The sequence below is a fragment of the Phaenicophaeus curvirostris genome, chromosome 1 (assembly GCF_032191515.1).
Source record: "Phaenicophaeus curvirostris isolate KB17595 chromosome 1, BPBGC_Pcur_1.0, whole genome shotgun sequence".
Classification (NCBI taxonomy): domain Eukaryota; kingdom Metazoa; phylum Chordata; class Aves; order Cuculiformes; family Cuculidae; genus Phaenicophaeus; species Phaenicophaeus curvirostris.
This window is the reverse complement of record NC_091392.1, coordinates 158,889,925-158,913,693: the sequence shown is the minus strand read 5'-3', so window position 1 is coordinate 158,913,693 and position 23,769 is coordinate 158,889,925. Positions and strand designations below refer to the sequence as shown.

The following is a 23,769-nucleotide window of genomic DNA, read 5'->3' as shown; positions in this document are numbered from 1 at the left end:
GGTCACTGAATAGTCTTCCCACCTCTTCCCCCCTGATATTCTAACCTTAAGTGAGTGTTTCTGTGAACATACCAGTGAGAGAGAGGTCTGCCTAGATATATAACTTCGTATTTTCTCAAAAAACTAAATGTTTATAATGATTACTTCTGTAGATGCTTAGCTAATGGTTTTGCACAAAAATATGAGCAAGCCGTAGACCACGTAGAAATTGTGCACAATAATGCAGAGAATATTTGAGAACTCAGTCTTAAGCCACTTTTATCTTCCCCGACTCAGTGTTGTGGATGGGGACCTGGCATCAGTTTTGCAGTTGTGTCCAGTCTAAGCCAGGGACTAAGTGATTGTGGAAGAAGTGTTCCCACTCTTCTTCTTCACATTCAAGCAAAAACTTGACTGCAGTGTTAAAGTCTTAAGTACTTAGTACTGTGGGTTTCATTGTCTGTTGGGATTTCTTCACGTTTTTGTCGAGGAAAATATGCAACTGAATAGAATGTGTCAGATGCTTAAACCTATTGAAGCTTTCGGTGCATTACACAGCACGTGGTTTCCTTTTGTTTCAAAATCTCTGTGATATATTGCATTTGTAGTAACATCCTGGTTAGTTGAAAGAGTGAACCAGGATACAGTCATTATATCTGAAAATATAAATAAGCAAGTGAAGGTCGTCCATAAAGTGTTATTTTCACTTGTAAGAAATTTATTTTCCTAATTTCCCCAAGCTCCAACTTTTACGCATATCACATAATGGGTTATGCTTTTTTAATAGATTTTCACTTAAGCCAGATGCAGGCTGACCTAACAGTGTCAGTTGAAATCATAGTCTCAGTGCCTGTTAGTTCCCTCACTGTGTGGATTTAATTAAAAATATTTCAGCAGGTTGGTTTGGGACATAGTTTCTCTTAAGCCCAAGGGTATCCCCCTACTAAGCTGTATTGTTTATCCGTAGGGCACTCCGCTGTTGCAACATCTAAGTTACATTGCTGACGAAAAGCCAGTTCTGAGTAGCCGTAGGTGTGATTTACTTAATAGCATTAATATGTCTTTAGAGAGGACAGATATTGCGCTGAATATGGTATCCCGTATGAATACCTTTGAGTAAAGATTAGGACATCGTTTCTAGCCTACTGTGGTGGCTAAGAGGTAATACCATATGTGCTGGGGTTTGCTGATACTTTTTCAGCCTTTTCTGTGTGTCTAAAATGATCTTGCTGTGGGGTTGTTTAGATTTTCTGGCTGTATATTTCAAACAGTTGATGTAATTCTTAGCTTTAATGTTTTTTGTTTCTGTATAGAATTAATTACCTTTTTGCTGGAGGCTTCTACCCAGTTGGTTTCCATGTCATCAATATTATACTGCATTGTACTATCTCAGTGTTGATGGTTGATGTGTTCTCGATTTTATTGGGCGGACTGCAGTTCAGTAATAAAGGAAGAAGGCTAAACCTGGCTCCAAAGACATCTCTTCTAGCTGCTTTGCTGTTCGCTGTACATCCAGTGCACACCGAATGTGTAAGTACAGAATAATTAGCTCCAATGATTTGTATCTTAGATGTTTTTGACCATCTTGACTGACAAGCTCTGACATAGCCTTATAATCTGCACGTTGCTTTTATATATTCTTAACACTTCTCTTTGTACGTGTCTCATGAGAACAATCAAATATTATGGTTAGTATGTCCAAAAGCTTGTAATTCCACAGGGCTTGACCTTATTAAGGATGATAAATTCAGTCATTTAATACACTAACTAAAGAAGGATAGCTGTAAACCACAGAGTTTCTCTAATTACTGGATTAAGAATTCATTACTAGAAACATTAGTTCATGAGCAGCCAAGGAGAATGGAAGATAAACTGAATGCAAATGCATAATCACTTTCTGTTTCCATTGGCTTTGGTTAAAAAAACAAGGAGATATACGGTTGGAGTAGGGGTGTTATATGAACTCTGGATGTGATTGTGTTAGAATACTGATTCTAGTTTTGAATCCATGATGCAAGAAAATGAGGTGTGCTCGGAAAAAACATGAAAATCTTTAAAGGACTGGGAATCATTCCATGTCATGAGAGATTGAACTTGTGAGTTTGTATTTTTAATAAGATTAAAGGATTTTTTTTATCACAGTCTGTAATTGTGTACATGGGGAACACTGATTTGATAGCAGCAGGCTCTTTAATAGTGCAAGCAAAAGCATAGGAGTGGCTGTAAGATGGAGCTGTAAAGATGCAGAATAGAAGCACGTCACATGCATACCAACCAATTAAAATACCTGACTAAAGATCAAAGTCCTCATGTGAAAATTCTAGTGAAGAGAAAATGGTTTTCTTATAAAGCTCTTTTGCTTTCATAGCTATGAAAATGTGCCAGTGAGCTTGCTTGACGTGGTCCTTGATTGGTTATTTTATAAAAATGAATGAATTGCATATAAAATAATCACAATGCAGGAATAACTTTGTGCTTGGAAGGACTGAGATACTGAAAAAGTACTAACTTTAAATTTTGTGCTAGTAATGAACACTGAATCCTCAGTGCATCTTATTCTACGTACATGGCACTGATTTTTCATTTATTCACAATATGCCATGGTTTTGGCTTTTTTTTTTTTCATTTGCTTTGCACATGATTGATGTGGAAGAGGTTGTGAAAAGCTGCGCCTCTCTGCTGACTGGGGACCAGAGGTGATGCAAAGTTATGTATTAGTGGTTTGGCACTTTATTTGGCAGTGTGGCTAAAACATCCTGCCAGTCATTCTCTGGTGTTTGCTTGCCTGCAGAATAGCTTCTTACTGAGAGCACATTCTGTTAGTGTCAAAAGATCCCATGGTATTTGTTCTCCAAGACTAGTTTTACATGTCAGTGAAGTAAAGCAAGTCTTCAGTGCTTTTGACGTTGTGACATGTGAAGAGAAATTCTACTTGGGTCTTGTCTTTGTTGTAAGCTTACTATTGACTCCTTTGTCAACACCCGTAATTTATTCTTCATATTTAAATGAGCAGACAAATGTTAAAAAGACCTTGTTCATGTCGGATGAATTACAAGTGATGCAGTCTGCTTACATATGCGAGGTTTGAAGACTTGCGTATGCTTTGGGCAAACTTTGGAAGAAGAGAAAAAAGGTCACATTCTTACATACTGTGTCTCTTGTAAGATCCAGGAGTGTGAAAAGGCCTGTAATCATTTACACAGTGAATCTTGCTGCACTGTAGCAATCCTGGTATTGCTGTGGTTCTAGCATGAGTGTGTGTCAGGCAGCATCTTCTCAAAAAACATCTGTCATTATTTTAAAGCTGTGAGTTTTAAGTATCGTGACATCCTGGTTTTGAAATGAGATGACATATTTTGACATAAAATTGTGAAGAATCTGCCTGTTTGCTGCTCTGGATTTTGGTCTATACAGCAAAAAACAAACTGTCATGTAAAACAGATGTTGAAAAGTTTAATGCTTTCAGTACCTCTGCAGAGAAACATGTTATTATCATGTTTGTACATGCATGTAAACACTCTTGTAGTGTAGTTCTCTTCTAAAACATGCTTATTCCTTTTAACACTTGAATGATGAAATAATAAATGAAACATGAACATAAGAATATACCTGATAATAATTTTAAACTGGGGGGGTTTTGTTTATGTTGTTACAAGAGACTATAGGTTTGATCCTGCATTCACAATGACTTTGCACTGTCACTGTCATCTGAGGCCATATATATGTTATTAGCCCCTTAAACTCTTTGTTGGAACAAGTTGACATTTATTTTCACGATTGTCTCAGTTCACCTTTTATCTCATTAGCTGAGAGCAGCTCCTTAAACAGAATTGACACCTAATTATTTTCACCTTTCAAAGCATGCACAGCTATTGAGTTAGTCCTCATAATTCCCCTATAAGACAGGAAAAGAAGGGAAGTTTGGTGCATGGCTTTGGATAAATCAAGAAGTTTTTCTGAACTGCATTTAGGACTCAACAGTTTCTCCTTTTACAGTGCTCAAGTGAAGCTGAGGGTAAATCGGGAGAGAGTCTCTTCAGTGGATTCAGTCCTATTCTTATGCCTCTACACTTCTCTCTCTGATGTTATTTAGAAATAGTTGTTCCATCATGTCAGACTGACAAAAAAGTGCCCATTTCCTGAGAGAGGATCAGCAGATACGTTTAAACAAAATGAAGATACAGGTTGTCTTTCTACTTTCCTCTTTCTGTTCCACTCACAAAATGAGGCAACTGGCATACTACCTAAGAACGAAAATTTCTATTTTTTGTCACTGAACCATCACCTCAAAAAAGAGATTAAAAAAAAAAAATCAACCCTGTAGCTGTTCTGCTCTGCTTTAGTAAGGCCTCTTTGTACATCTCCTGGAAACATGGAACTAAGCACTCCAGGAAGAAGAGCTAGGCTGAAAACAAAGGAGTGTTTCAGCGATTCTTGCTCTGGGTTTATGCTCTAGCAAGGTCCCAATATCATAGTCTAAACAGTCCCCTACCACCTCCCTGTGTCATGATTTCCACAAAAAAGTTGATGGTATATGCTGACACTTGTGCAATTGAGGAATGAAGATCCAAGAATGTGTCATGCTGTGTCTCAGCAAGTTATTGTAAATACAGTTTAAGGGCTTGAACCAAAGCTTGTTGATGACTCTGAGAATGCTTTTGGTTTAAATAGGTTGGTACAAATCCAGAATACAGAGGTCCCAGAATGCGCTTTTCATTTTCTTTTGTATTAACACAGCTTCTGTTACAAGATACGATTTGAGGTAGTTCTAATGCAATCAATTAATATAACAAAGAACTGCTCGGGGAGGGTGGAGATATTTTTTCTGTTTCTTCAGGCTGGAGGCTGTGTGTCCATTCTGAGTGTTCAGACTGCAATTTGAAGGCTGGTGTGTCTTCTGAAAGTGGATGCAACCTGATCCAAAACCCGTACAGAATGGGGCAGAATCTACATTTTCTTCTGCAAGATCCTTCTTCATTTCTTACAGCAACACTTTTCCATAAATTAAAGCCAAATTATTTACCTAGTCGCTACTAAGCAATATCCGATCAAAACTGGGATGGGGTTTAGAAAACTGGATATTGCGAATGCAGCAAACCCCAGCTAAAAAAAAAGTGATACAGTGATATTCTTTTATATGTTTCACATTTTATATGTGTGTGTACCTTTAACTCAGTTTTTTTCTAAGAGTAAAATCTGGTAATCTGAAACTTTCTCTTTTTCTCCTTTTTTTTTAAAGGTTGCTGGGATTGTTGGTAGAGCAGACCTGCTGTGTGCCCTCTTCTTTTTGTTGTCATTCCTTGGCTACTGTAAAGCATTTAGAGAAAGTAAGCATTCTGTTTGCCCTTTTAATTTTATATTGTGTATATTTTCTGCATTCATACAATATAGCATGAAATAATATGTCAGCTTGATGTGGTTTGAATTTATTGTTTATTGGCTCATAAAATATTAAAATAAAATCTGCTTTAGCAGGTGTTTGTTGTTAGAAGAGCTGGAAGAGTTGCTGCCCCTAATCCCCATTAAACACTAAGAATTTCTTTTAAGAAGTCTATTTTGTAATGGGTTTATTTGTTATGCTTTACTGTTTATAAGCATAAAGAAATATTTCGGCAAGCATTTTTGGAAGAAATAAAATCTATAGATGTATATTCTTAAATATTTTAGTACAGTTAATGCCATTATGTTGGGATCGCATAAATGGGAGCAAACTTTAGGTACCTTACTTCTATTTTTAATGAATTGTAAAGTATTATTCATATGAGTAAGCCCTCTGAATTCCTGCAATATGCAAATGCTGGCATACACATGCTGAATATAGTATTACTCATAGAGTTTTTGTAAGACAGCTGTATTTAACAGGAGTAATTCCTTTGTAGATGTTTTTTCAAGTATGCTGTTAGATCTGTTGCATTATTTGATTTGAATGCAAGTCAGCATTTTAAATATAGTTGTGGAGAAGTTATCATGGGGCTCTGTTAAATAAATACACAAGAATACATCAGTTCATGATTGTGGAAAACTACAGGTCATGCAATCTGATATCTGAATGTGTCCCACCACAGGAAATATGGTAATCATTTGGTGAACTTGTGAAGAGCTGTATTGTGAAGAGCTTGTATACTATCTGTTCGATAGATGTGGCCTGTAATGTTTAACTAGGGTTGACAGTGTTTTACAGAGGTAGCTGAGCTGGCTTTGAATGATCCACAGCACAGTCATGGATGGCATCACAAAGCTTAGTGTAGACTGAGGTAGGTAGGTTACTCCACAGGGAGCTGTGAATGTCTCCCGCTAATTGGGTTTAGATTGTTTAGAACTGTTTTGCATGTTTCTAGAGACGATATCATAAGTTGAAGTTAATCTTCGCTGCCTCAAATTATACTTATGGTCATTCCTCTTCTCTTCTGAAAATTTTTTCCTCCCCTTTAAGTATGTTTCACTTCTCTCAACTGAACTAATTTCTTGATGACAATTTGCTTTGGGATCTTGCTTGCTCATTTATTCCTTTCGCACCTATTTTACTCGGCATGATTGTGCTTTGATGTTTCTTCTATTAGTGCCAGAGTGAATTATACTAATTAAAATACTGGCTCTGTGCTCTGCAGTTTATCGGTACAAGTAGATGTGTATAGCAAGGGTGATACTCTGCTTGAAGAACTCAAGAGCCAAATTCTTAGGATGACCGTTGGAAACTTTATATTGTTATGGAGGATGTCTCAGGAATGATTGAGAATATGGTGTGTACTCTGGTTAGGGATATTCTGAGTGCTTGTACAGCCTGTGAAGGCTAGTTTGATAGTTTTTGGAAGTTAATGTAATTTTAATAGTATTCTTATACTAAAATTCTTGCCATTGATACAGAAGGAGGAAAATTATGTGAAGGCAGAATACTAAGCATACGTACTATTTTTTTTATTGGGCATTACATCATGATAGTGTCAGAGCTGTCTCTTGCATGAATTTGCCAAAGACGACTGCAGCCTGCCAGCATAGTTGTGCCTTTTGTCTTTTAGATCAGTTTTCAATGTTTACTGTCACCTTCATTGCCTGCTTTTCCCTCAGCAACTTCTTAAAGCAATTTAGACTTTCTTTGTACTCAAGAATTTGTATCCAAGTTACACATTTGAGTCTCTGCCAACAATTTCCTCATTTTGGGTGGCTTGGTGAAAATTTTAAGTTCTTGCAGATCCTAGCTGGCATGTCCTAAACAAGAGAATAAAAAGTTATTTTCAGTACTAAGTTCTTCAGCAGCTCTTATATGGAGTATAAAGGGAGGAGCCCAAGCTTCAGAGTATTTCTTTCCTGTGACCCTTAAATGACTTGCTGCGAGCTGATGAGCAGCGTGCCAAAGCCCAGACATTTCAGAGTCAAGGTTTCAGGTCAGAATAGTTCAAGTCTGAAAACTGATTTTGAAATGCCTAGATGAGATTCGTTACTTGTCCTGGATGTGCCTTGCTGTGAAAATCAATCATTTGTAAATAGGGTAAGATGGGTAAGTGGGTAAGATGGGACTGCTTCAGTTGGAAGGGACCAGTTACTGTATCCATATATCATCTAGCTGTGCCCCACCAACTACGACAACCAGTTTTACTTTCTGCACTTGCTGTAATTTATTATTTTTTCTAAAGGGTAGGTTGGTCCAACCCGTTAGGCAACTGTTTGAATATTAGTGTCTGTACGGGAAAAGGTAGTGTTGGTATTGGAAAGGGCAGCTACAAAGAGAATGGAGGCGCTCTCTTCAAGAGGAGCCACACGGAGAAGATGAGGGGCAATGGGTTCAAGTTGTAGTGGGAGAGATTTCACCTTGATGTAAGAAAGAAATTTTTTACAGTGGGAACAATCAATCACTGGAAAAACCTCTGCAGAGACATGGCAGAGTCCCCACTACTGAACATTTTCAGGATGCAATCGGACAGGGTGCTGGGTAATCTCTTCTACGCTGCCTTTCCCACACAAGGTTGGACCAGGTGATTTTTGGAGGCACCTTCCAACCTGGGCTGTTCTGTGATTCATTGTTTGCTGAAAGGCTTTAGGAAAGGGTAACCGTACTTGGGGACATACCTGTAGTAGAGTATTTTTCAATGGTTTTGTTGTATTAAATATGACATTTTACCCTTGGATACCTCCATTTTGATGGCATGAATTTCCTTCTTTTTTGAACGGTTCTTCTAGCCATTCACAACTAATAGCATAAATAAGAAGTATAAGCTTTTTAGCTGAGTTGAGCTGAGCTTGATTCTACATAGATCAAGGGGCTTAAAGACAGCAAAAAATTATTTCCAAATGTAAGCTGACCTCACTCTGAATACAGGTAAAGAATGATCATTTTTAAAATATGCGCATTTAGTTTGAAGAAGAGACTTAAACAATGGGCTCCTAAGCAGCAAAGAAAAATTACCCTTTCTTCTCTCAGAATGTTTTTCTTCTACTAGCAAATCCACAGGATCCAGAAAGTCTGTGATACCATCAATGCAGTTGGTTAGTTCTAGTCCAAGTTAAGGGTCGGCATTACATCAGTTACTAGGGCAGACCAAGACAGTAATTTATCTTTGTGGAATAGTCTTTGTTAGTAAGAAAGAGTAGAAAGAAGCAGCCAAAAACCCCTCTGTGCATTCCTCTGTGCTGCTTTATGATGATCCTGCAGAAAAGAAAGATCTACCACTTTGTTTTAAGATCCTTTTGTCCTCCTAGATTTTTGTATATTAAAAGCAAGTGTGATCCTAAACCCTAGGTTAACTGCATGTGTTCCTGTTTCTGCATTTCACTGTCACATGTAATTTGGTCACCAGCTTTTTACAAGCAGAGGGAGAATAACTATCAACATTGGAATTTTTAAATTGTTATTAATAGATATGTGTTAGCATGACCTTCTTGTGGTATTTAAAAGAGGGTGTAACTAAGCCTTTCAAGATACATCGACTGCATTTGTATTGTGTTTTGAGTGCAGTTGCCAAATTGTATTTGATGCCAGTTTGCTTTTACTGCTAAACTTTTGAGTGATCATCAGAGTAAAATGAACATTGAAAAGCCTGAGTTGATGCTACTGGTATGATTGTGTCCTCAGTAACATATACTGTTGAGTCACTAGCAGCATCCCAGTGCTACTGTCAGACAGATAAGCTGCCGAAGTGTTTCATAAGGAACCTGGCTATTCTTGCAGTAAGGCAATGTGAGATTCGTGTACAGCTGAATTCCAGAAATCTGTTTGTGCTTAATTAACATACGTGTAGTTTTTGGCCTTCCCTAAAGGAGACAAAAGTCATAGAACAGAGACCGATTAATGCTTATTTTCACCTGATGTCTAAGGAAATGAATGTAAGATTTTTTTTTTTTTTTCCTCGTGAAAAGCAAAGGATTTGGGGGTAATGCGGGGAAAATATATATATAGTGCTGAAAACAATCAGGGGAGCAGAAAAATATCAGTGTCAGCCTGGAAAACTTCCAGAGGAAAATACTGGTTTTTTGCAAAGCTCAAGATACACAGCAGCTTGTGTGACTGTTGTGGTTTGTTTGTGGTTTTCATGGATTTTTGGAGTAGTATTTCTTTTAGCCAGAATCTGTTGTGTTATTTATTTCTTTAGTATAAACACTTTAATACACTGTGGGCTATAATTATGTCTTACTGAAGTTCTACAATTCTGTTACTTTTTCCCAATATACAGTTTTTGATGTTACCATCTTTGATAGGATAACATTTATAATTGCAAGGAACTAATCTGTTGTTCTCATTCTGTCCTGTTGTTTAAAAACACAACTGTGGTGACAAATCCACTGCATAGGCTTTGGAGACAGCAAGAGCTGACAACTGTTTAGGTATGTTCTGAAGGAAACTGTGGGTTAACTTTGTGGAATCTTAATGGCAGCTTCTCTGGGAATTCCTAAGGCATTTTAAATCTACTGTAGTCATTTTGCCTTCCTTTGTCTTCAGCTTTAACCGTGATCCAGTTGGATTTATTTGCTTTATGTGAATAGTATTGGCCTTGATATTAAACAGGGGATGAACTGTTTGCTTATATACTATGACTTCTAAAAATTACTTTGTTCTGGTTGTGTGTTTCTGTTCCGTTCTGTTCTGTGTAGTCGACTATTAGTCATTTACTAGTTCATTGCTAATTTAATAAAATGTGAAGTAGACAGTAGTGATGAGGTTTCTTAATATCGGAGCTTTTTATTATTGAGGTTTTCCTGTAGATTGGAAATGTTAAGTCTTCTGTGTGAAAGAAATCAATGTTAAGATATGGGGAATTTGCTGGCTATTTTGCTATTGTTCAAGAGGCATTTAAATATAAGTGTCCTGATTTTTCAACTGTGTGCCCTGCTGACATTGGGAGGGAATAGTTACATGTGGAAAACCTAGCAATTTTATTCTTCTAGTGGGCAGGGAGAAACAGTAACCTTTTTCTGTAGAGTTGGTGCTTTATTTTGTTTGTCCAAGATGGTGCAATTCAGGGATGGATGATCCCTTTACTGTAGCCTGTATGTAACGAGTGTGAGATGCTTAGGTATGTTTACAAATGGTATTTGCTGTTGTAATTTCATTAAGTGAAACTGTTTCAGAGCTGTGTTAGTATGTACATTTGGAGATGCACAAGGAGATCTCAGGCTGAAGTTAATTCTAACAGTGGATTCTTATCTTTTAAGACCAGGTAATTCTTCCTGCTTTGCTTAGCAATTCGCAAGCAGGGAAATCTTAGAGCTTGGTTAGATGAGTATTTGTAGTAATTTAGTTGGAAGATACTATCCCTGCAGACAAGGCACATCAATGGAACATATGAGCATTTATGATCTATTCCAGGTTAAAAATTAAAGCTTCCTGCAGGAACTCAATGTAACTTACTTTGCTTTGACTTCTGAAAGAGTAGGTAGCCATTGATTCTGGGAAAGTTCCACCTGAAGTTTCAGTTTCACCTGAAGATGGTGACTTCTTAAATGGCTCTAAGCTGTCACCTGGCTGAGCCCTAAGTTGCTTGGTTAGCTTTGAAGAAGGAGATGCTGAATGCCTAAATGTCTGAATTACTAATAATTGTTTGGGCTACTGTTAGTTTGACTTTAAAGTAAGACTAAGCTTGGTATGCTAAATGTGGTATTTTCTTCATATCAGTCACTTCTAAGGGATTTACTTTTATTGACTTGTGGATTTAGTACACTGGAAACTAAAGTCTCTCAAAAGAAATAGGATTAGCATCTAGGAAGACAGAGTTGAGGTATATCATCAGTGTGCTGCTTGTAAATTTAAGATCAGTCAATTCCGCACTGTAAAACACTTTTTATATGCATACTTGCTTTAGGAATGCTTATACTTAAGTCTAGCAGTCTAAATGGAGGAGCCCTCATGGCTTGTTTATGATTTGTACAGGTATTTCATTGAATCCCTTCAGCTCGCAGACTTAACGTACTCCTAAAGAGGAGTAATGCTTTCTAGTTTTGTATAGAAACACGATGTTTTTCTAGCTTAAAAAAAAAAAAAAAAGCCACACACCAAGTACTCTGCTTCTTTGGCAAGCTTTCAGTTCTGTCCATCTGTTAGAGTGGCACCATGCCCACTCACAATATGGTGTACCAGTTCCGACCAGGCACAGGTGCCAACGAAAGATTGGTTTCATTTTCTCACACAAGATTTTTCTGGTGGGAAGCAGTGCTGTATTAGGGGAATGTGCTTTGTTAGACTGATTACTTCTGTTGGCATGTGTGCATCTCATAATAATAATTAGCACTTATGCACTGGTTTACATTTTCAAACCACTGTTAAAAAAAAACCCCAAGATTAAAGTCATTGCTGAATGCCAGTCTTCTGTATTTATTTTTCCAGCCTAGTTTACTGAGATTTCTGCAGTTAGAGTGGGGGTGTTGTGCTTATTGACCCAGGAACAAGCACAAGATAAACTGTTTCTTAATTAGAATTCTTTCTCTTTTAAGTTTAAACACTGATGAGTTTTCATAATATTACAATTCTATATATGACTGTATTGACTTTATGAAACTGCAAAAGAAGATATAAGGAACAGATTGGGATTTTGGGGAGGAGATCTCAGTCACAGGATCACAGAATAGTTGAGGTTGAAAGGGACCTCTGGAGGTCATCTGAACTGACTTGCTGTCACCTAGAGACAGTTGGCAAGGACTGTGTCCAGGTGGCTTTTGAATATGACCAAGAGTGGAGGCTTCATAACCTCTTTAGGCAACCTGTGCTAGTGCTCTGTCGCCCTCACATTAAATAGTGCTTCCTGATGTTCAGAGGGGACCTCCTGCGTTTCACTTTGTGTGTATTTTCTCTGGTCCTGTCTCTGGGCACCACTAAAAAGAGTCTGGCTCTGTCTTCTTTGCACCCTCCTTTCAGGTACTTTTCTTTGGTATACTTTCTGGCCATTGCAGTGTCTTTACATTTTTCGCAATAAGCTAGACCTAAACTACTTAGTGTAGTTTTCCAGCTGTTGTTTGTACCCATTTTCTAGTGATTTTATGCAGGTCATATTTTTTCTGGTGTATGTCACACTGTCTCCAGTAGTATTCTCGTGTCTTCATGAAGTCAAGCTATAGGATGTTTACAGATTTGCTTTCATTGAGAAGGCCTTTTTTTTTTTTTGTATCCAAGTGAGAAATTATGCTTCGATATAAATGGCTAAAATATGTCTTTGGCAAACAATCATATCCTTTTATGTTTTTGAGGGCTAGCTAGAACATATTTTGTCTAAGTTTTTTTTTCTAGGGAATTTCAACTAGTCAGTTTAGCTTTGTTTCTTTAGCTTATACTATTGTGTCTCTTTTCCTCTATAAAAGAAGGCATGTACACATTGCTTTTGTTTTATTTCAAGCTTTTGGCTTCTCATGTTTTTTTCATGATTTCTCAGAAATAACCATTGAGATTATTGTGGGTTGTATAGGAGCTGCTAAGGTAAATTTAATCAGTTGCTGTAGTTTGAAATAGATTAACTTCTCTATGAAGTCTTTGTCTTGTAGTTCACTGGTTTTGCTTTTGTTCTTGCTCCCTTTCTGCTGGTATTGTTTGCCATCTGATTGCAGTTGACCTCTTTGTGAAGAAATGAAGCAAAAAGGCACAGAACACTTCTGTTTTCTTGGCATTGTCCGTTTTCTTTCCCACTGAGTACTGGAATAACTTCTTCCGTGCTGCTCTTCTTATTATTAATATATCTGTGGCATTGTGGATTTTGTTCTTTACATACGTTGCCTTTTCTCATTTTGTGATGTGACCTTTCTGGGTTTGTTTCTGTATGACTGTGCTGCTGTTACATTTGTCCTTGATAATTTGACCTAGTTCCTTTTTCCTATTGCTTCTTACATTTTGAATCATCAAAGCAATTGTGAATCACCAGCTGGTCTCTTACTATATATACTTCCTGCTATCTTCCATGTTAAGGTAGTTTGTATTTGTGTACTGAATACTGCTTCTCTGAGAAGTGCTTAGTTGCCCTGACTTCTCTCTGCCTGAACTCAATTCTGGGAAGAAGAAATCTCTTAGTTGAAGAAAGTCTACTTCAGTAAACTCAAGTGAAGTTCATGGTCTTTGTTCATGGTTCTCCCTTTTACTCTTATTAAGAATAACTGTCATTTTGTGAATGCAGTCAATTACTTTGCCTTCTGTTTTTGCATTCTCTCAGAAAGCTTATTTCTGCATTAAAAAAAAACCCAAACAATTGAATTTCAAGAACTGACTGAACAATCTGTTTTATTAGAGAGTCTGAAGAATTGAAGAGCGCCTTCAAGGGATGTATTTAGGCGAGATTCCTTTTATTCTTTGCAGTGTTCATAGGATGAATTTTTGAAGCCCCTTCCCCCATGAATTGCAACACACCGTTGGTTGCCTGTATAATTGATGAGAGCTAGAGTTTCCTCATTGCGTTTCTTTCAGTTGCAATGTTTCTATAGTTTAGACGTTATACATTTTTTTTTTTTATTTTCATGTTTCGTTTTGATCTTGAGATGTGTATGGCTTCATTCCTTCAGAAGACCTTCTTTTAACTTTATAAAGTCTGTACCTCTGATGTTAAGTCTTGCCTCACCTGTGAGGACATAATTTAGAGGGATAGAGAGAAGGAACGAATATCTGCTAGGAATTGCAATGATGAATCTCAAACATTGTCATGTTCACTCTGTTGAAGCTTTAAGTCTTACGTAAAAATGGAGTCCTAGAAGGTATTTCAAAATCTGTTCTTCCACATTTTTATGAAAACTGCACTCTGATTCAAAACCAGAGAGGAGGCCAATGTCAGCAGATCCTTTTCCTACTTCTTAGTTTGTATCTGACCCAACAACATCTGAGCTAGTATATTACTTTCCCTTTATAATCAATGTAGAGCTACTTCTTTGAAAGGTGGATGGCTACATTTACTTAGGTAACTTAATCACTAAAGATGTCCCCTTCTTTCAACCAATTAAGAAGGAAGCTTAGTACATTGGCTCAGGTGTAGGTGCCTGCCTTTAGTGAAATTAAGCTTAATTCTGCTATTTACCCTTTCTGTAGACCATTATTACAATTCTGTGTAAGTACTGAGGGTCAAACCTGCGTTAGCAGTAGTGAAGAACTGCTCTAGAGATCAAGGAAAGTAAGAAGGGGTTTCAGTCAATGAATATAGAGTTCAACTTCGTTTTTTCACATGCCAAGTCAAAGATTGATTCTTGTGATGCCCGTAGAGCCCATATTGCTTGAATCAAGAAGCTGCTTCTGAATTAGTTGAATGCTCCCCTCTGTTGCTTGCACCTGTGGAGTAGAGGTTGTGACAGATATGTTTTTATGTGAAGTACCCATGTACTGTGTGTGTGATAGTACCTTGGCTGAAGTAGGGCTTACTGTTACATTAATCTTAGAAATGCCTGCTTGTAGTACCCAAAATCAGCTACATGGTGCAGTCTTTAAAGAGTCTTTGTTTGAGTAGAAGCTGTAGTTACTCTTGATCTCTTAACCCCGGAGTTCCTCACCCTGCTGTAAAACTGCTTCCTGAGTGCAAGAACTAACTGCTTCTCTGCTCAGATGCTGAAATTTTTGAGCTCCACGGCATTCCATTGCAGTGCTAATGAAATGACATGAGGTACTTGCTAAATGCTGCAGCCCTGGAGAAGCAGCTTATTGTGCCTTTGTAGATTAGACTACAGTTGAAGCAGTTTGCGTGTGTGACACTTCATGTGTAACCGTTAGAAAGAATTTCTTGTTCTTGTGGTAGAAGAAAGTGGCCGGTAATGACGGAGCTCTGTCTGAGGATGATGAATGCGTCTAAATAGTGGGAATTAACCTTTGCAGATGATGAATTGTGGAAACTATGTGAAGCTTCTGCCATTCTAATTATCCTGGCTAAAATAGCTAGCAAACAGGGAGATTTCTAATGTCTCTGAGAACAAAAAATGACTGCAAGAGAGGAACAAATGCCAGCATATTGCAGAACATGCCCTATCCTTTTAAGTCTATGTAGCCAGATCTTGACAGGTAGAAAAGATTGTGAGATTAAATGCTGTATGTTTTAAAATTTCCGATTTTAAATTAGATTTCTAACTTTAAACATATAAACCTGATGTTATGGCATGCTTTATTTTGACAGATAAGGAAGGACATAATTTTTCTGTATTCTGGGTGCTGGTGAGTGTTATCCTGGGTGCAGTAGCCATGCTGTGCAAAGAACAAGGAATTACAATACTGGTAAGAATCCTCTTCTTGACTGAATTTTTACCTCGCATTCTGTCAGGTGCAGTTTTAGAGCCTACTAAGATTAATCTTCTCCACAGCCAATCACCTGCACACCTTTTTGTTCTGTTCAGAAATGTTAATGTTGACAAAAAGCAGTATTCTAGTAGATCTTCATTTTATCTTTTGTACGCAGGTTGCATATATCTGTTAATTTCTTGCACAATTTAAAAGCTTTACGGTGTTAGTTTCAATGTGTGTTGTTTGTTTGCCCTGGTTTTAAATATAATAGCTAAGATAGGGCCTACAAACCTTTCACTGAAGGCTTTGTTCGTAAAACAAAGACATAACTGTAGGGGAGCATATTTAACAGCTCCACCCTCTTGCTTTAGTGAACAGTGTAATTAGAAGTAGGGCAGTTGTTTATGCATTTCTAGTACTGAATCTTTTCCTTCTGTCCCTTATTTGAGGCAGACAGATATACTGTTCATTTTCATTGTGTTCTTGCTTCTTATTATTTCAGTGAAAACATTCAGTTTTGGGGACCAAATCAGCCACCTGAAATGCTACATTTTTACCACTAGTTGTATATCTTTATATATAAATCCAATTTATAGCTTTAACTGACATAAATAAAGCAACACAATCAGAAGAATTCTTTGCAGAATTCTAAATACCCTCTTACCCTTATTAGAAAAAATGTGAGAAGAAATTACAGAAAACTTCTTGCTTTAGGACATTATTTTTTTGAATAGATGTTTAGTGATGCATTTTTCAAAGGTGTCTAAGGAAAATATAAGGAATTCTCTTAAAACATGATGTGGTTATTTCCTTTACTGGTATGAAGTAATTATCTGAGCTAGTCAGTGCAAAATTGTTATTGTATCTGGGGGTTTTATTTATTTGCTGTTACAGTGCTAGGACGGTTATATTTATTGTTGTGCTGAGGAGCATGGGTCAGAGGGATGAAGGGATAAATCACATATTACAAAGATTCCGTGTAGACTGAATGTATTTTTCAGCAGGACTCTTGCCTCCCAATCTCCATGCAAGTGAGCCAGAAGCCTTTTAACTGCCTGGTGGCCTTTCTACATGGATCTCTAATCTATCTTCTGTCTTCTCTCTTTGATGGTTAGAAAGAGACTTGTGGCTTCCCAGTGTACTAACTCTTTGCCTCACTTGGAACTATTTTTACTCTTTTTTCCATATAGTCTTTAGAACATTGATGTTATTTTCAAAGTTATTAGGATATAAGTTAAATATTCAAGGATAGTTAAGGCTGGTGATTGCTGAAGCACTGAAGGGAAAAGGTTAAAGTTGTATTTTGCTGGTCACCACAACAGAATTATCCCTGAATACATTTTAGTTGCTTGCTTGGGGGTAGTATGTGCAAGCGTAGTCCTGCAAAGTACTGAGTATGCTTTAGTTTTAAGCACAGTGTCTGATGTCACTTAGAACTTTACTTTTTTTATTCAGCATCTTCCACTGTGTATATTGGTGTAATTGCAAGAAAAGCAATACTGAAACCTCTGTTAAGTGTTCTGAGCCTTTGTTTGTTATGACAATTTATGTACCCTTTAAAAACAGTATTTCTGAAACTCAACAGTCAAATATGCCATGCTGCACAGCAAAAAAATAAACAGAGGGCTTAGAGAAACTTCACCTTATTGATGGAGCTTTAATTTTTGAACACAGCATTTATGCTGCGGAGCATTTGAGAAGGAAAATGGAGAACAGAATACTGTTGTGACCATGCATATAAGGACTAGCTTGCTGGTACACAGTATTCCCCAAAGGGTTATTCTGTGTAGCAGGAAAAATCTTCATTAAAGTAACGTGATACTCTACTCATCTGATCTTAGGCTCTCAATGTACCATTCTGCCATCACTACTACCAATGTATCTCTCTACTTGCTTGGAATCAGAATTAAGATGTACAATAACTCATGGTAGCAGTGGAATTTAAGATGCATTTAAATAAAAATATATGTCTGTGGATAGCTGCTGTATCTTATGCTTTTACTTTTCTTTTAATTGCATAGGGTTTGAATGCAGTGTTTGATGCACTGGTGATTAACAAGCTGAATGTTTTGGAACTTATTCAAAAGTTACTACATAAGGATAAGTCATTGGAGGTGAGTCCTCAGAGGTTTTGCTCATTCTGGCCATTCAGACATATATTCATATATTTAGAGACAAAGTTCTAACTTCTAACTGTTCTGTTGTTGAGAAAAAAAAAATAGAGGTATTTTCAGTCAGTCTTGTAAGGCAGTGTGTTATGACATCTTTGCAGCAATGTGAATTTCATCTAGAATTTCATAGGATAGTGAAATCCATTCAACCCTTCTCTGAACACTATGTTGAAAATATGGTGTGGAAGTAGCCATACCACTGAAATGGTTGTTTAACACAGTTTAGTCAGCGTAAGGAGAGAGGTTTATTCACTTCTCAAATGAGATAGTTAAAACATTTGAAAAAAGTACAGAAGAAACATGTTATGTCTACTTCACCAATCCCACTGAAGTATTACATTGTTTTTTTCAGAATACAGATTACCAAACAGTTCCTAGTAGCTTGGGAGTTTAAAATTAAAAAAAAAAAAAAAATCCTGCAAGCACTGCTGATTGCTAAGGATTAAATTTCTGATTTATGTTGATATCACTTTATCTAGTATTGGCTCAAGTGGAATCTGGCACCCAGTATTTGCACTGGCAAGCAAATCACAGAAACAATCCGCCTCAGGTGAATGATTGATGGCAACCAGATAGAGCAGCAGCCTACTAGAAAATCAGTACTGTTGAACAGCTAAATCATTTGCCTTTTCTATCCAAGGTTCAGCAAGGCAAAGGAATTGTCATGGAACTTGGCATCTATCAGTGGTTTCACTGCAGAGAAGTCTTCCTCGTGTTTCTAAGTAGCACAAGTTTTATGATGCTTTTAAATTCGTTTGCAAAGAGTGATGTGAGTAGCTTCAGGGTGGGAATCTCTAGAACCGAAACAGTAGATTTGACCAAGAACAGGTAACTGAGAGGTTCAGGACTATTTCAGGCATCGAATAGGAATGCTGGAGAACTTTGCTGTGTAATGAGAATAATTCCAGCTAGCATGTGACAAGGAAAGAGACTAGAGGTGTGGGGCACTAAAGCAGAGCCAGTTCAGAATTAAAGTGATGGAAGTAAAAGGTAATAAGGAGGACCTTGGGAATAAGTGGCCAGTCAGCCTCAAATCAGTGCCTGGTAAGATCACAGAACAGACCTTCTTGGAAGTTATCAAAAAATGTGAAAGACAGGGAGGTGATTAGAGACAGACAGCATGACTTTACCAAGGGCAGATTGTGCCTGACAGTGGTGGCCTTCTATGATGGAGTGACTGCATCAGTGTACAAGAGAAGAGCTGCTGATGTCATCTACCTGCATTTCTGTATATGTATCACCTTTGATATAGTCCCCCACAATGTTTTTGCCACTAAAATGGAGAGAGATGGGTCTGACTGAGGGACTGTTAGATGAAAAAGGAATTGGCGGGATGTCTGCATCCAAAGAATTATTGTCAGTGGCTACAAGAAAGGTGGGGAGGGACTTTTTGCTAAGGTATTTAGTGATAGGTATTTAGTGATAGGATTAGGGGCAATGGGTATAAATTAATTGGCGAGGGGCAGATTTAGACAAGACGTAAGGAGGAATTTCCTCACAATGAGGGGGGTGAGGGACTGGCACAGGTTGCCCAGGGAAGCTGTGGCTGCCCCATCCCTGGAGGTGTTCAAGGCCAGCCTGGATGGGGCCTTGGGCAGCCTGATCTGGTGGGAGGTGCCCCTGCCCATGGCAGGGGGATTGGAATTAGATGGCCTTTAAGGCCCCTTCCAACTCAAACCATTCTATGATCCACCACCTTTCTAGGAAGCCTTTTCCCATGTTTGACCAGTAATGAATTCTTTACAATGAGGATGATGAGACACTGGAATGGGTTGCTCAGGGGAGTTATGGATGACCCACAATTGGAAGTGGACAAGGCTTTGAGCAACTAGATCTACCGAAAGCTGCCTCTGTCCATGGCAAAGGGAATTGGTCTAGATGATGTCCAACCCAAAATATTCTAAGAGATATGTCAGAGTCAAACTTTTTGGAGGATTGCTCTTTAAGCATGAAGAGCTCAGTGTTGTGCTTCTGTTTTGTGACTTTTAAACAGTTCTGTCTTAGTGAAGAGGACATAAAATGTGCCTCTTTCTTTATCTTTTAATAGGAGTAATTAATTTTAGCTCCTGCCACCTGCAAAAATCTGTTCTGCTCTTTTCATGGAAGTCTTAAGTTTTTTTGGGTTTTTGTTGAAAGGCAGGTCATAAATTGTTTTAGTTGCAAACTGTTTCTCTCTTGATTGAGCAAGGTTTCAGTTTCATGCCAGACTTCAGTTAGCCCTAAATCAAAGGTGATACGATAACACTTCCACTTTTAAAATTCTGCCTACTAAGCGATTTTGTGGCAATTTGTAGAAACTGGCCTTTGAGAAGCTGCATGTACCGTTAAATGAAATGAAGCCTGGGATAAGAGGTTTTGTGTAGTTAATCTGTCATAAGGCAGTTATAAATTGTCAGTGTATGCTTTTCCTTCATAGCTCAATTCTCTTCCAAAAATAGTTTTTAGGAACGGTTTTCCTGTAATCCTCATTATGGTGACTGGTTAATGACATGAGCAAGTTGGAACTAATCATTTGAGCAGAAAGGCTAAAATCGACATTACAAATTTCTTTATCCTTAGTCATTCAGCTAAATATTTTATGATGACTCAGTTGGTAACTACAAATATTAAAAACTATCTGAACATTGCTTTTAAACTTAACTTTTCCATCAGTTTAGAGAATTAATATCTTCAGCCAGGGCACTGTTTTGTATCTGTGCAGTAAGTGTAATTTTTTGTTAGTCTTCAGAAATAACTAATATCTGTCTCCTATAGTGTTGCTCGCTAATCAGTATATTGTCATAATGGGTAATAATAATCAATGTGCCAGCTCCCATGGAGGACATAGAACTGATGATGTATAAATACCAGGTGGGTTTTTAAAGGTAACAGAAGAATATCAGACTAAGGGAGGAAGGCAGGAGTAAAGGAAAGCTAGTACTGGGGATCATATGACCATATTTTTTAGGATCCAGTCTACTCTTCCACGTAAAAATCCATGATTTACTGACACTTTAGTCTTCCAATGTGTTGAATGGACAGAGGAGTGGCCCAAATGATTTCTGATTTCAGAAGAACTCTCGTCTTCCATCTTTTCTAATGACTTGTTGAGGCTGTATGGAGTAATTTCAGCAGTCTCTAAGGCACAACACTACAGCATTCTCTCTGGGGTCAGAAAGAAGTCATTTCCTTCATTTCCTATCTGAGTAACTAGCTGGGTGAGGTGTTGGAAGCTTGGATTTGCATCTCAAAGATGTGACAGGAGTATCATTGCAGTTACTGGTGATTCTCTTTTCAGTCTCTACTGGTGAAGGTTAAAGCACTTCTACTGTGTACAGTATTTTTCTTTTCATTTATGAAACTGATGTGTGCTTGGAGAAAACGTGCTACACTTCACAGAGATAAAAATGGAAAAGACTATCAAATTTAGCTAATGTGAAACCACTTTTCTGGTTTGTTAACTGCATTTTTAGATTTTAAAGTGTATATTATAAAATACGTGATGTACATTAACTGAGTTACTATATTATAGATAAAACATCTTTTTATAGATCTTGAGTAACTTTAGTCTGACCAGTGTGATTTGGGTGTCTGTCTGCCCTTAACTTCTGAATCATATTAGTGATTGTGAAAACTGTAATTCAGTTTCTAATTCCTCCCATTTTCTGACTGTGCCGTTTTCTTGTTGTGTGCATGTAATTTTACCTCTAAAAGACCTAAGTGGACAAAAAAAAAGTTTGTGATAAGTAGTCAGTTGGATGTAGCCATTTAAAACAAAGTTCACAAAGTAACCAGCCTCCATTTTAAGAAGAAAAGATAGATTAATTTAGTATGCTGTATAGTAAAGGCTGTATTCTGCTCAAATTTCCTATCAGAATTGCTGTATAATATTACATCAGCAACAGAGGATTTGTAGAAGAGAGATTTCTTGAATAAAAATGTTTTCTTTTCTGATTGAGAAGGAAATAAAAGTGTTGGCAAAAAAATATTTTGCTATTAGTTAGTGGAAGCATAGTGAAGTGTGAGAGCTTTCTAGTAACAGCAAAAATAATAAAAATGTCAACTCTTAATAGCAAAAATGACCAGGAATAGTCCCTTTCTGAGATAGTGGTGAAAAGCTTGTGAATGGAGTGGGGAAGAGGAAAAAATAATGGGTTTTATATGAGGGGTTTTTTGTTTTTTTTTCCTGTAGAATTCTGGGCTGCTAAGAAAGGGGCTGCTTTTCAGGATTACTCTTCTGATGTCTGGAGGGGCCACTATACTTTATATACGCTGGAGGATTATGGGCACCGGGCCACCAGCTTTCACTGAAGTAGACAACCCAGCTTCATTTGCAGACAGTCTCTTTGTGAGAGTAAGTTATTAAGTTGCTTTTTTTTCTGGCCAGCTCAGAACATTGGTCTGTTATCAAATTGTATTTTCTTTTCTGTGCTTCAAAGAAACAATGAAGTGGGCAGTCGTTACATTTCAAGATGTGTGATGAGTCACCTTCCCTTGTGCTGCTGTGATGATTTTCTGCAATTTTTTAAAGTAGTATACCTTGTATATTCTTTGCCTTTAATTTAGCATGCACTGCACACATTTAAGTGTTTCCATTTACTCCCTGTTTTCCCCAAACATGCAAGGATTTAGCTTTTGCTGAATTTCATCCTATTTCCACATACTGTGCTTGAGTTTTCATCTGTTCTTTCAAATTGAGGGAAATAGCATAAAGTTCTGGTCTGGTGCATTTGGAGTGTGTCTTGACTTTATATCTCTGCCTCTGTTAAGGCTCTTTCTAGGGACAGAAAAGGAAGGGCAAAGACAGTGGGTACGGTCTTTTGATGTTTTCTTCTATTGTAGGAGATTATTCTTTTTACATGTAGGTATTGATTGGACAGTTGAGTTTTCTCCCTGCTCTGAATGGGAGAGCCACCTAAATATGTTAAGAAAAACTAAAATTTATTTCACAGCTGTAAAATAAATGGATATGTCACTAGTTGTAGTCTAACAGTTTGTGAGGCCTTTTTATTGTATAAGACGTATTTTGTGATAAGGGAAATGATAGCAGCAAGAACTGAAGCTGCCCCCCTCCCCAAGTTCAGTATCAAATGAATGTTTGTTTTCTTTTTGACTGACAGGCTATAAACTATAATTACTACTATTCGTTGAATGCATGGTTGCTGTTGTGTCCCTGGTGGCTGTGTTTTGATTGGTCAATGGGTTGCATACCCCTCATTAAATCCGTCAGCGACTGGAGAATAATAGCACTAGCAGCACTTTGGTTCTGCCTAATTGGTCTGATATGCCAAGCTCTCTGCTCAGAAGACAGCCATAAGAGAAGGTAAGAGACAGTGATGAATTTTAAATGCCTGGCCAACTTAAGTACAGTATTATTTTGTTAAACCCACTACTGATAATTTCAACAATAAACTAGAAGCAGTGTCTAGCAAATGCAGATCAAATAAATATTTATAGCTGTCATTACAGTTTTATCCCAATTTGAGCCCGTCACTGCACACTGGCTAGTGGGAAACAGAATTACAGGAGGAGGTATGAATGGCTGCTTTATTTTTCTCCTGAAATGGCATTCTGAGATCCTTAACACTGTAGGTGGTAAAAAGCAATATGTGCTCAGAATGGAGTAGGAAATGATGTATGTTGTTGTCCCTACTTCTTACAAGTCATCATCTCCTTTAATCTTCTCCTAATAACAAAAGAGAGAGGTGTGTCATGAGAGGAGGTAGAAGTGCTGGCGATGGCCATACAGTTAAAAAGTAAAATGCTGACCCACAGTATCTACTGAGAACACAACTTGTGCTTTACCCAAAGGAACTAAAGAATTTATCTTAAACTATTCTGTCTCACTAAGCCCTTCTGTTTAACTTTTCAAGTTCTGTTCCGAAGAGTTTTATGTATAATTAATTTCTCGGTTCTTTGTATTTTTTTCAACAGCTCAATCACAACGAGGTCACTCTGTTGTGTAGAGCACTGAATATTTTCTTT

General features: G+C 37.6%; 1 protein-coding gene across 1 annotated transcript in view; it reads left to right on the top strand.

The window, feature by feature from the left end:
* TMTC4 (transmembrane O-mannosyltransferase targeting cadherins 4) overlaps positions 1-23,769 on the top strand; it is a 50,543-nt gene that overhangs the window by 7,701 nt on the left and 19,073 nt on the right. The window contains exons 4-9 of the mRNA XM_069879210.1: positions 1,293-1,509; positions 5,219-5,306; positions 15,531-15,628; positions 17,656-17,748; positions 21,977-22,138; positions 22,905-23,107. Coding sequence (XP_069735311.1) covers positions 1,293-1,509; positions 5,219-5,306; positions 15,531-15,628; positions 17,656-17,748; positions 21,977-22,138; positions 22,905-23,107 — 861 coding nt within the window. The remainder of the gene's footprint in view (positions 1-1,292; positions 1,510-5,218; positions 5,307-15,530; positions 15,629-17,655; positions 17,749-21,976; positions 22,139-22,904; positions 23,108-23,769) is intronic.